The 13,918-nt window shown below is 40.6% G+C and overlaps 1 protein-coding gene across 2 annotated transcripts in view; it reads right to left on the bottom strand.

The window, feature by feature from the left end:
• Nucleotides 1–8,637: 8,637 nt before the first annotated feature.
• Nucleotides 8,638–13,918, bottom strand: part of TERF1 (telomeric repeat binding factor 1) — a 59,559-nt gene continuing 54,278 nt past the window's right edge. For both annotated transcript variants that reach the window (XM_077492872.1, XM_077492871.1), the window contains one exon: nt 8,638–12,715. In XM_077492872.1, coding sequence (XP_077348998.1) covers nt 12,548–12,715 — 168 coding nt within the window. In that variant the 3' untranslated portion in view covers nt 8,638–12,547. The remainder of the gene's footprint in view (nt 12,716–13,918) is intronic.

Below are 13,918 nucleotides of genomic sequence, written 5' to 3'. Positions count from 1 at the left end.
TATGCCCATGGCATGCGTGAGCAATATATCATTTAGTGACAACTTTGTGAAAAAAAAAAAAAGTTTGTAATTTTCCCGCAACTTGTGGCAAAATATAAAATATTCCATGGACTCAACATGCCTCTCAGCAAATAGCTTGGGGTGTCTACTTTCTAAAATGGGGTCATTTGTGGGGGTTTTGTGCCATCTTGGCATTTTATGGCCTTCAAAACTGTAATAGGTAGTGAGAAGTGAACTCAAAAAATTACGCCCTTAGAAAGCCTGAAGGCGGTGCTTGGTTTTCGGGGCCCCGTACGCGGCTAGGCTCCCAAAAAGTCCCACATATGTGGTATCCCCGTACTCAGGAGAAGCAGCAGAATTTATTTTGGGGTGTCATTTCACATATGCCCATGGCATGCATGAGCAATATATCATTTAGTGACAACTTTGTGAAAAAAAAAAAAAAAAAAAAAAAGTTTGTAATTTTCCCGCAACTTGTGGCAAAATATAAAATATTCCATGGACTCAACATGCCTCTCAGCAAATAGCTTGGGGTGTCTACTTTCTAAAATGGGGTCATTTGTGGGGGTTTTGTGCCATCTTGGCATTTTATGGCCTTCAAAACTGTAATAGGTAGTGAGGCGTGAAATCAAAAATTTACGCCCTTAGAAAGCCTGAAGGCGGTGCTTGGTTTTCGGGGCCCTGTACGCGGCTAGGCTCCCAAAAAGTCCCACATATGTGGTATCCCCGTACTCAGGAGAAGCAGCAGAATTTATTTTGGGGTGTCATTTCACATACGCCCATAGCATGTGTGAGCAATATATCATTTAGTGACAACTTTGTGTAAAAAAAAAAAAAAAATTTTTTTTTTGTCATTATTCAATCGCTTGAGGCAAAAAAATAAAATATTCAATGGGCTCAACATGCCTCTTATCAATTTCCTTAGGGGGTCTACTTTCCAAAATGGGGTCATTTGGGGGGGTTTTGTACTGCCCTGTCATTTTAGCACCTCAAGAAATGAGATAGGCAGTCGTAAACTAAAAGCTGCGTAAATTCCAGAAAACGTACCTTAGTTTGTAGATGTGACAACTTTTGCGCAAACCAATAAATATACAATTATTGACTTTTTTTTTACCAAAGACATGTGGCTGAATACATTTTGGCCTAAATGTATGACTAAAATTGAGTTTATTGGATTTTTCTAATAACAAAAAGTAGAAAATATCATTTTTTTTCAAAATTTGCGGTCTTTTTACGTTTATATCGCAAAAAATAAAAATCGCAGAGGCAATCAAATACCATCAAAAGAAAGCTCTATTTGTGGGAAGAAAAGGACGCAAATTTTGTTTGGGTACAACATTGCATGACCGCGCAATTACCAGTTAAAGCAGCGCAGTGCCAAAGTGTAAAAAGACCTCTGGTCATTTACCAGCAAAATGGTCCGGTCTGAAAGTGGTTAATATCCGTACAAGACCCAAAGGGGCTGGTAATGGGCGAGGGGCAACCCATGCCATTTTTCTTAATGATTTTCATCCATATTGCCGGAACCAGATATTACATTAAAACCGCAAGCAGTTTTAAATGACTTTTTTTCTGTTAAATGTCATTTTGTGCAGGGACTGTTCTAAACACGGAAAACACGTGGCACTTCACAGGCATACTATAGACACCCCCCAGGCACGATATTTATAGGAATATTTCACTTTTTTTTTCACTTTAATCGTCATTAAAATCAGTGCCCCCGAAAAAATGTCAGTTTTTAAAAACATTTTAGGCATTGACCCATGTCCCCTGGGGCAGGAGCCAGGTCCCCAAACCCTTTTTAGGAAAATATCTTGCATATTAGCCATTAAAATTAGTACTTTTTATTTCGAATGTTCGAGTCCCATAGACTTCAATGGGGTTCTAAAGTTCGCACGAATTTGCGGTCCGTTTGAAAGTTCTGGTGCGAACCGAACCGGGGGTGTTTTCGGCTCATCTCTACTTTAGGGATACTGAGACTTTAAATAGTTTGTTTGGAGCAAGCTAACAGATGTGACCACTGGGAGCTTTGCATTAACATATATAGCATAAGCACTGTATTCTATCAGCAGGATGTTCAACAAACAAAATCAAGTTGGGCTGAGCCCTGCTTAGCCTTTGAGAAGAAGCTTTGTATTTTTATGAATGAATACAAGTCTTATTCTGGTTGGTTGAGGTGCAGAGGTGGGCAGATGATATGATCTCTCCCATCACGAATCAGAGTTCACTTTGCCACCCTGACCCACTGATTCTTACCTCTTCAGCAATACTTCCTACATCACAAAAGAAGAATCAGTTATAGCTAGCATCAGCAAGGACAGGATTTTAGTTTGTTTTGTTACTTAAACCCACAAACATGTTACTTTTTTATTTAAAAATGTTGTGTAGTTTACTGGAATGTAATTATGAGATGCTAAGCTGCCAGACTAGAGAGTGTTCAGAAGATCCACTGTTGTGGTGACATTTATTGTGGGCCAGCCTTGATTAGCTGATGATTGTGCAATATGGGAATAGTGTTGTAGAAATTTTATGAAGATGTAATTTTAACATTTATTGTCATAAGTGTCTCCCAGTGTTAGCGCTCCTGCAGCCCGCTCTAAAGAGCTGACTGGGGCAGACTGACGCTGGTTGAGATCCGTTAAGTAGTGAAAAGCTCATTGGGGATGTAGAGAAGTGTTTGCGGAGTGGGAACATGTCCACCAGCTAATGGCTCCTGTGCAATGCACAGAACGATCGTCTGGTGGGGGTGTGTTCGCTCTGCAAAGACATTATCGGTTTAACGAGTGTGCACTCACGTTGCCCTGTGTGTTTGATCAACATATTTGTGGCCTCATGGGTGTACACCTGCAGATAATCTCTCATCCAAAAAGACAGTAGAATAGTCCAGGTATGCATTGTTCTCTGAACAAGGCATAAGGATTCACAAACAAACGATAAGAACGGGATTCTTTGAATCGTTGAGGTCGGTGGAGGTGTTCATAGTCTTGGGCTTCCTGTGATCAGAGACAGGGGGCTAGAGATTGTGCAGGCTTCCCCCCACCCAGATACACCCATAAGATTCCCCTAGTCATTGTTGTATTTCCTGTGTTGCCATTCATATCCTGTGTTACATCATTATTTGGTCATTTCCTGTTAGGTCACAAACTGTGTAGGAGGCGATTTGGTTGCCTCTTTGGCTTGAATTCCTCTAACTGCCTCATGTGGTGGGATCCTTCCAGCCTCCCGAGCTCCAGCCGAGGTAAACCTTCCCCCCTCGTAAGGGGTCCCTCAGGGCCACCGATAGCCTCCCTCAGGACTACTTCTCCATCTTCCAATGCTGGCATGGCCCATGTCTATTTATGGATTTCTCAGTCCCCTGCCAGGCCCACTCCTCTGGATTAGCTGAGGGCCCATGAATATACATGGCAACCCCTCCTAGCTTCTGCCCACTAGTTCCAGAACATTCTCCAATATTCTAGAAACGGGGAGGCACCCGAGAGCTGCCAGGAGGAGTCATCCAGCCCTGGCCTCTAATTACCCTGATCCAGATTTAATGACTCCTGTCTAACCCAGAGTCGGCTATGGTTTTCCTACTCTCACTACTAGTAGCACAAACAAAAAGGGTGCTACACCTTTAATCGCTTGACGACCGACCTACGTATATGTACTGTGGGTCAATGGCATCCTACAGGGGAAATCAGGTACCTGTATGTGATTGCCTCTTCCAGGTTTGCGGCACGCATGCGTGCTGTGGGCGACCAGCTCACGCTGTGATTGGACACAGTGGGAGCCAATCAGCGGGTTCAGTGGTCCCACCCAGTATTCACGAGAGAGGCAGAACAGCGGTCTGTTTACATAAACAAGGCATATTGCCGTTCTGTTAGTAGGGCAGACAGAGATCATCCTGTGTTTCTGCTAAGCAGGGACACGGATCACTGTCTTCTCACAGCCAAAGCACCCCCACAGTTAGAAAGCACTGCCTAGGAGCACATTTAACCCTTTGATCCCTCTGAGGTTAACCCCCTTCCCTGCCAGTGGCATTAGTACAGTGACAGTGCATTTTATTTAGCATTGAACACCCTATTGGTGTCTCTGGTCCCTAAAAAGTGTCACTTCATTTCAGATTTGTCCATCTCAATGTCTCAGTCCCGCTAAAAATTGCTGCCATTACTAGTAAAAAAAAAAATTCATAAATCTATCCTATAGTTTGTAGACCCTATAACTTTCGCGCAAACCAACCAATATACGCCTATTGGGATTTTTTTTTTTTTTACCAAAAAAAAAATGTAGCAGAATACATTTTGGCCTAAACTGTTGGAGAAATTCGATTTTTTACATTTATTTATTGGGTGTGTTCTATAGCAGAATGTAAAAAAAAAATTTTTGTTTGTATTGCAAAAAATAAAAACTGCAGAGGTGATCAAATACCCCCAAAAATAAAGCTCTATTTGTGGGGAAAAATAAAGGACATCAATTTTATTTTGGTACAACGTCGCACGACCGCACAATTGGCAATTAAATTAACTCAGTGCCGTATCGCAAAAAATGGCCTGGTCATGAAGGGGGGTAAACCTTCCGCAGCTAAAGTGGTTAATAAATATTTGGTAAATAGATATTGATATTTAATATGAAATATTATTTATTTATTTATAATACAAATATTATTAACCTGTAAATGTTAAGAAGAATAAGCAACGGGGACCTCTGACTATGGACTTTTGCTGAATATTTGCAGCTATACGGTATACTACTTTGTATTTGTTTGCGTCAAGCATGATCTATAGTTTGTTGGTCCTCTTACCTGAGTTTAAGACAAAAGTGTAACCATCACTTGAGTGAATTATTTCTAAGGCTTCTTTATTTATTGAAAGCTGGAGTACATTTTGACTGGTAAATTATTACACTTGCTGGAGATTCATGCAGAGCTGAAGCTGGAATTCTGCAAATGGATCGATGCATATTTTCCATTATGTGGAGATGACAGGTATAAAAAAAGTGTGAAGGATGATTTCGATGAAAAGCAGGAGAAAATTTTTTTTTATGTAGCTGATCACCAAAAATGTGAAACATTTACATTTAAGACTCCCACTCACATCTATTGCAAACTGACAACTATTTTATCCTGAGCTCACAGCGATTCCTCCATCTCACCTGCAAAACCTTAATATTTACATGATGAATGAACTGTTCCACTCTAAATCTGGTTTGGAAACCATTTGATTTATAAACATATGAAAGCAGTGAAAATGCATTGAATGACATTTTTCTAAGTGAGAGTTCATAAATTCAGGTGAACAATCTGCATATTTCATGATTTTCTAGTACTGAAAGAAAGCCAGCCTGTATATTTGGGCCCCTTCTTGTGTACACGTTGCAATGTATATATTGCATAAAGGCAAAAGGAGAGGAACATTGATGGACAAAGATGCAGATTATATTAAAAAAGTCTTAGGCCGCGTACACACGGGCGGATTGTCTGTCCAACTTAGTCCGCTGAACCGTGTTTCAGCGGACAATCCGCTCGTGTGTGGGCTTCAGCGGACTTTTTCAGCGGACTGTCTGACGAACAAAGTCTTACGGAATTTCCGTAATTTTGTCCGTTCAAACTTGGTTTTGTCCGTCCAAACTTGGTTTCAGCGGACAGTCCACTCGTGTGTAGGCAAGTTGGACGGACTAAGTATGGCGCATGCTCAGAAAGGATTTACACGGCCGAAGGTTGCATTGCAGTGTATAGGACGTCGTTTTTCTAGTCCCGTCGTACGTGCTGCACACGTCATCGCGCACGCTTTCAGCGGACTGTCTGCTCATCGTGTGTGGTCAAGTCCGTTCATTCAAATTTTGAACGGACTGTCTGTCGGATTGTCTGACGAACTTAGTTGGGCAGACAATCCGCCCGTGTGTACGCGGCCTTAGGGCTCATGGACTTGGGGCTTAAAAAATGCTGCTTATACAGGCATTCAGGTTATTATTATTTTTTTATGCCTGTAAACACACCTTTATATTAGCCCATGTGGCCATACATCTAGGCATTTACAGGCAGAAAAAAAAATGCACCAAAAGGTGTATTATTGAAAGGAGTTTATGAGCATAATTTACGTGCAGAAATGTACTCTAATAGCCAGAATAAATGAATATTCTGGCCAGTAGAATGCATTTATGCTCAACACCATACGTGCATAAATGCGTCTACTTAGAGATATTTTTTGGCCAAGTTCTGACAGAAAAAAAATCAGGCATATTTTGAGCATAAATTCATATGCTCGTGTGCACAGTGGAATACTGATCATTTAACCTGGGCCACCCCCGATACCATATGATCAATGTAAAACTGTCATTTGATCGCTGTGATTGGTCACACAATGAATGGTTTTCATTCATAGCCATTCATTGTGTACTATTGTGATGATGTCTGTGATTGATCACATGGTACAGACAGGGCCAATTACAGTGCACCTGTACCATGTGATAGCTGTGGCCAATCACAACTACAATAATAGTACACAATGAATAGCTATGAATGAATGGATGCCATTTATAAAAATGATTGCTTAGAACAGTGATGATCAGCGTTATACAGTAAGCAATCATAGTGTACAAAAAATCCTGTTTACTTCCCCAGAGTAGTAGTGCCACTATGGAAACACTGATCTGGTCACAATATGTAAAAAAAAATAATAATAATGTGAACAGGCATTTGATGATGCTGTAGTGCTCTGGTGACAGTATGTAAAAAGATCATAGCTCTGGCTGATTGGCTGGGTGCGATGACATCACTCAGTCACAGCCTTGACACAGAGCTCTGAAGGGACGGCACAGGCATGCCGTCTCTTCAGAGTGCATGCGATGGTGATGGTACCAGATGCATGCAGTGTGAATATCTCCTAAACAGTGCAAGTTTAGGAGATATTCACTGTACTATAATAGGGCTAACCTGTAGGTACGTTTAAAAAAAAAAAAAAAAAAATGAGCAAGAATGATAATTACAAAAATTCAATGAAATTGAGTCATCTCTAGAGGCAATAGAAAATAAAATTACTTAAAGTGCACCCGTGCTTTGCATTTATAGTTTTAATGCATACAAATGAATTAACTTGAAGAAGACAATTTATTATTTTTTGCCACCAAGAATTGAGGTCCTGTAGTGCTCACTATGAGGTTTTAGTCTGGCCATATATTATGAAGCTTTCCTATTCAATTTCCTTTAGATTTGCCTTCAACTGTATAGGGAAAGGGCCTGTCTGATTGCATACAACTTTAAAGTGTTTAGGTTTGACCTCATATTATATGGTTTTGGTAAGTCTAATGGAAAATTGTACAATATAATTGCATAATGTATGGCCAGCCTTAGCGACAAATAAAATGTGAAAAGAGTACTTACCATGAAGTAAACTTGTTCTTTAACATTGCAGGATACGTTTAGGGAGTGGAAATATATTAAAGGACCAGTAAAAGGGATTTTATTTGACTTTAAACCTAACCGTAAAACATAACCCCTAACACTTAACCCTCTTAACATTTATTTCTTAACCACTTCAATACAGTGCACTTATACCCCCTTCCTGCCCAGACCAATTTTCAACCCTCAGCGCTCTCAATGACAATTACTCATGCTATACTGTATCCAAACAACATTTTTCTCTTTTTTTTTTCACACAAATAGAACTTTCTTTTGGTGGTATTTAATCAATGTTTTTTTTATTTTTTGTGAAATAAGTGAGAAAAAAAAAAAAAAAAAAAGCAAAATTTTTAAAAAACAAAACATAAAACAAAACCCCCAAATGAATCCTTTTTGGAATCAGCAACACACTGGCTGCAAAATGCGTAGATGTGAACGTGTACCATGGGAAATCATGTTAAATGGAATGTAGTGCATTTCTGCAAACCATACTAAAAAACACATAGGTGTGTACCTAGGGTCAGGCATGATTCCGTGCAGTCAGTTCAGGGCCAGAATATATGTATTGGAAAGTCAAAATGGCAAAGGAGTACTGCCACTACTTCACAGTACATAGGCACACACCAGTCCATGCTGCAGGGCCATATTAGGCCCACGCTTCACCCATCAGACATGCTCCACAGGACCTAGACTCCGCTCCAGGCCTGTAGGGCACCCTGGCAGTGAGGCCAGAGTATACGCTGTACACCAGAGGTTGCTGCCAGCAGGATCTAGCACCAAATGGTAAACATCCCCTCTTGTGCTGGGTCTGTACAGTTCTTCTTGGTCTGCTGGATGTACTAACCGATCCAGATGGAGCCCATATCTTCCCTGGTAGGGTTGTAACTAACAGGGAAGGAGATGTGGAAACAAAGTCCAAAAAGATCTTCAGAGAGGCACAGCGAGGCATCCATCACCTTCAGATACTAGCACAAATGTGAGGCTTGGCATAGCTGGGATGGGTTATGTGGGGAATTCTGCCTTTTCTTGGGCTATTCCCCTGAAGGTATCAGTATAACCCATTTAATCAAGTATATAAACTCCTCTGTGTCCAATGATGTACAATTAGGAAATATGTAATGCCTGGCGCAGTATACCCCAATACACTATCATAAGCAGAGCCTTTGTTTTAATTCCCCTGAATAAGGCCAGATGTTTGAAAAGGTCAGCAAAAAACATGCATGAAGTACATCATAATAATTCAAATCCATGCAGGTATCCAATTGTTATTAATTATGTTTATTTACACAGAACAATTGGAGAACATGTATTTTCAGAAATCACAAGTGTTGTGCCAATATTTCACATTCTTATGCCGCGTACACACGATCGGCATTCCGGCCAGAAAAAGACAGATGAGAGCTTTTCATTGGAAAATGCGACCGTGTGTATGCTCCATCGGAATTTAGCTGTCTGAATTTCCGCCAGCCAAAAATTGATAGCATGTTCTCAATTTTCCAGACGGAAAAACTTTCGATCGGTAATTCCGATCGTAGGTATGCAATTCCGACATGCCAAAAATCACGTATGCTCAGATTCAACTAGGAGACAGAAGCTATTGGCTACTGAACTTCCTTTTTCTAGTCACGTCGTATGTGTTGTACGTCACCACGTTATAAATGATCGGAATTTGATGTGACCATGTGTAGGCAAGACAGCTTGAGCCGAAATCCGTCGGGAAAACCATCAGAGCTTTTTCCGACGAGAATTCCGATCGTGTGTATGCGGCATTACATGTTCACAGCAGCATGGCTTCAAGTAATGCATTTCCAGATTCTTGTTCTGGTGGCAATCTGTATATTTACTGCCATCACTCCCTGATCAACAGCTTCTGAAATGACCTCTATCCTATACAAAGTGTGTGCAGTCATTCAGCCACAGTAGAATGGTATACTTACATTGTGAGACTAAAGTCAGCCATAGTCGATTCAGCAGGGCCCAGTCGAGATTCAAACCATGTATGGGCAGGCTGATTACACCCAAGTCGATACATCGATTTACTTGTGTACAACCAGCATGTCAGATTTTTCATGCAATTATTGCCAGCAGCTAAAGATGCTATTCTCCTGGCAGGGATGTCTCCCTGCACCCCCACCCCATGCTGGGAGAACACAATAGCTCCACTGGAGGGATTTAAGAGATTTTCTTTCCTGCGACCCATATTTGCAGGGAGGAAAATTGCACTATTTATGGCTAGCTTGAGGATCAGTTCCTACAGATATGAGAAAAGTTGTCTGAACAGAGTTTTAGTCAGTCGGTTAACGAGTTTGTTAAACCCCCCCCCCCCCCCCCCAAAAAAAAAATGTAATTTGGCCCCTTGTATCACCTGAAATACCTGCCTGATCCTGCCAGTTTCTTCTCTCCCCTCTGTATGCTGCCTACGATATATCATGGCTGCTGAGCCCTGACACCATGGTCAGTGCATGTCCCTCCATCATACACTGCTATCTGCAGCTCTCCTGTCTCCCTCTGTCCTCCCTGCCTCTCACTAGTGCCACACTGCTCCTCTCCTCACTGCTTCAAAATGAACTGATCATTAGATCATCCTCACTGTCACAAAAAAGCTGTATCCTAGTGCCTGTGCTTTATATATAAAAAAAAAAAAAAAAAATCCAATTTCTACCTGTCTTAACTGTCTTCCAGTGCTCACATGACTCCAGGCTCTCTGCTCCTCTCCTCCCCACCTCCCTGGCTGACGTTAGCAGGGGAATCTCAGCCCTGCCCACTGGAGACATGAAACGGGAAGCACTGAGAGCCTGGAGGTATGTGATCGCTGGAAAACACTGTAGAAAATCTGCTTTTTTTTTTTTTAATAAACACAGGCACTAGAATAATGGCTTTTAAGTGACAGAGAGGGGATGATCTAATGATCAGTTAGTGGCTTAACAGCCACTTTAAGTATTAGATAATGGTCACAATTAAACCGATTTGTGGGTTTGGATTTCTCCAGCCTATTCCCATCACATAAACCATCTTTCCACATGTCTCCTTTACTATGTTAAGAGGATGCTGAATGATGCAATAACCCAAGAGTGATTGCTGAACCTACCAGCACATTTTTATATTACCTATAACACTGTTGCAAATGCATTTAAGAGCCTCCGTTCTCAGTCAATGCTTCTTACGAGGAAACGCGTTAGCTAGAGCCAAAACCTGTGACTGTACTACTGCTCATGAGCCTGCAGGCAACGACTGCAGCTGACTGCTTGTTTGCTTCTTATCGTTTCTGTTACATGTAAAGTGCAATAGTTACTTTTAATAAATGTTGACCTTAAGCCTTAAGTACTGCACCATGAAGCCTCTTCCTTCTTAATCCTTCATGCCTGGAAAAAACAACAATAGTAGATGTTCCATACAGACCTTGAGGACATGCAAGATATACTATTACAGAGTGGAGCAGTCTTCTTACGAGGAGAGAGCGCCCTTAGAGGAGCCTTAAGACCTCTTTCACACTGAAGAGTTGTTCAAGCACTTTTGGATTAAAAAAAAAAAGCACATGAAAAGCCTCACGAAAACTGCTTCCCATTAAAATCAATAGATGCTTTGGGGAGGTGAAAAAACTCCTGGAAGCAGCATCTTTGGAGCATGGTTGGAGAGCTTTAAAAAAATAAACAAAAAAGCACCTCAAAAGCAACCCTCTGCATTGAAATGAATGGGAAGCGCCTGAAAAACACTTCAAAAAGGCACCTCAAAATGGTTCTTACAGCAGTTTTTTGAGTCATGTCACCTTCAAAAAAAGCACACCACTAACTCCTCAAAAGGACTCTCGCCGTTTTATAGGCAGTTGTCAAGCGCCTCAGTGTGAAAGGGATCTAATACTGCAATATCCCTGGTGGTTGATATCTGTGCAAGCGAGTTTGATCTCTATTTTGAGATTTGAGATCCAGCCCTTCTGGTAAGAAGTGCATATTGCATGTGGAAAAGAGTACTCTGAAGGATGGGCTTTTGTGAAATATATATAGATTTTTGAGTTTGTTACAGAGGATTTATTGGTTGCACACTTATATATATTTTTTTGCATATTTAGTAAGTCATGTATTTGGACTTTATAAGCAGCAGCACCTTCAATTATACACATTTGGTTTTGTTTAGGGTGAGCGCAAAATATATATATTTTTTTTATACACTTAATGCATTTTGTGGATACGCAATCATTTTGTCAGAGATAAACATAAGATAATTGTTGGCTAATAATGACTATTCTGCAAACGTGGAGGTTTATAGAAACAACCCAGACTCTACTGACCAATTTCTGGAGAGAAAAATGTCTATTATGTGCCTTCGGTAAATACTGTACAGCACTGCTAAGAAGGAAGCAGAGCTTCCATACGTAATGAGCCAATATTGCTCCCTCCATAAACATATACAAGCTATTTTTCAAATATTAATGAGATTATATACATTTAAGCTTATTTATATGTACATTTAAAAAGGTAGACTTTAAAAAGGAATATTCCATTTAAAATTTGCAATAAAAAAAAGTTGAGTAAAGAAACACTAGAGGTTTTGAAAACAAAAAACACTTGGATTAACCCCTGGGGGTAGTCCATGCTCAGAAGGCATTAATTTATTTTCTCCCAGGTTAGCTGCAGACCACTTGTTTAGAACATATTGGTCTCTAGCTTTGCAATGGCCCAGAACACAACTGACATAACTGCAGGCTGTTATAGGCAGTGTATGTTCTCACATATTTGCCTGCCCATACACCCTACTTTAAATAGTTAAAAAACAGCTAAAAGGTACATATTTTCACTGGTCATTACATTGGGATGCAGAGATAACCTGGGCAGTAATTTAGCATTTGAAGAACACAAAGGAAAAGAATTTACCAATGTTGTCCCTTTTAGAGCACACTTCTAATGCAAGCGCCCAACCCTGATAAACATACCATATATGCAGGTCATGTTATATTACCACCTATACATTTGTGCTTCTCAACCACTACATCACAAGTCAAGACCCTCCTCATTAGGAATGATTGGATTGGTAGGAAAGATTTTCTCTGCCAAAGCAAACATATGAAGCAAGATTCTGTTCCTGCCTCCTACCAGTATGACAACAGTTTATACATCTGCCCTAAATGTTGTGCACTCCCTGCATTTTACTGGAATCATTTTTAGTCGTCAATCAGTATCATACATCATCGACCATGTTCAGCTTCTTCATTGTTCGCCACCGATCTTTTAGCATAACGCCTGTGCGGTTGTTGAATTCATAGCTGGCAAGTATTTTATGCCAGTTTCCCACACCATATTTTTTCACTCCCTTTTTTAAGGCATCATCTTCTTTCCATGTCCAGGGCTACAGGGAGTTAAAAAAACAAAACAAAAGAAAAACAAACATACATTAAGAGCCAGATTACATTTAACCTACAAGCATCAATTGTATGTTTTAGAAATCTTTTATATTAAACAATCAATTTTTAGCAACACTTGATCATTTGATCAGAATTGGCAAGTCCCAAGGGAAAATACGCAGCATTGGACCACACTGAGATTTTCTGTGAAAGTAAAAGAACAGCTTTAAAAAACAAACAAAAAAAACCGACACTATTATGAATTGGATACAAGTTTCCCCACACCCAATTCGCATGTCAGGAGATTGTGACCGGCTCCCTAGGCGGTTCACACATCTCCGGAGTGTCTCCGGTGCGAATTGCTCAGGAATCCCGTTTGTCTTCTGGTCCATTTCAGTTCCAAATTCAGCCAAAAATCCGCCCTGAAATCGGACCTGAAACAGTGAATGGGGACGCACCGGACCCCTGCTGTGAGTGGCTCTGTTCTCTAGTGTGAACCCAGTCTAAATCTTTCAATCCCTTTTATTGTACAGTTTTGTTAGAAGTCATTTAAAGATATGGTTAAACTGTCTGCATAGAGTTTGCAAGATTAGAGATTCACAATCATTACAAACATGGTCATAAGAGGGCTACATCATCGGTCCTGTGTAAACTCTGACACTCAGATAGTAGAGTTGTGCGGAGAAGTATAAGAGGGTTGGGGGTTGCCTTTAAAGGAGACCCTGTCACTTTGCCCTGCTTAAGAGATGGCATCTGACTTCAACACTATGAAGAGCATGGATCCCACTCATGAATAGAGACAGTATGCGTAACAGTACATTTTGGCTGGTTATTCAGCTCAACATTCTTATCCAGCCCTGTTCTCAACAGGTGCTAGGAATCCTCCACTTTGGTACCAACATGTCCTTTAAATTTCACTGATCAATACCTTCAAATTTTATTTAGGCTAAACAGAGAAACCGAGATGAAATCTGTCTAGTCAAGCTATTGTTTTATGTATATGGAAAAAACAGGCAAAAAAAAAAAAGAAAAGAAGAAGGTGCTTGCGGTCTTGAAGCTAGACATGTATCAGTTAGGAAAAATATCCTGGACATTAGAGGTCCCTCCTGTCTACAGAGTCTGCTGCCTGCATTGCCATCTTCTTACCACTGTTAATATATGAGCCAGTGTACGGAGTCCCCTGAAGGTAGCTGTATTGGGAGTGTAGG

The sequence above is a fragment of the Lithobates pipiens genome, unplaced genomic scaffold (assembly GCF_037356315.1).
Source record: "Lithobates pipiens isolate NorthernLeopardFrog02 unplaced genomic scaffold, aLitPip1_a1.2 Scaffold_19, whole genome shotgun sequence".
Lineage (NCBI taxonomy): Eukaryota > Metazoa > Chordata > Amphibia > Anura > Ranidae > Lithobates > Lithobates pipiens.
The sequence above is the reverse complement of the archived record's forward strand: the minus strand, read 5'-3'. Positions and strand labels throughout refer to the sequence as shown.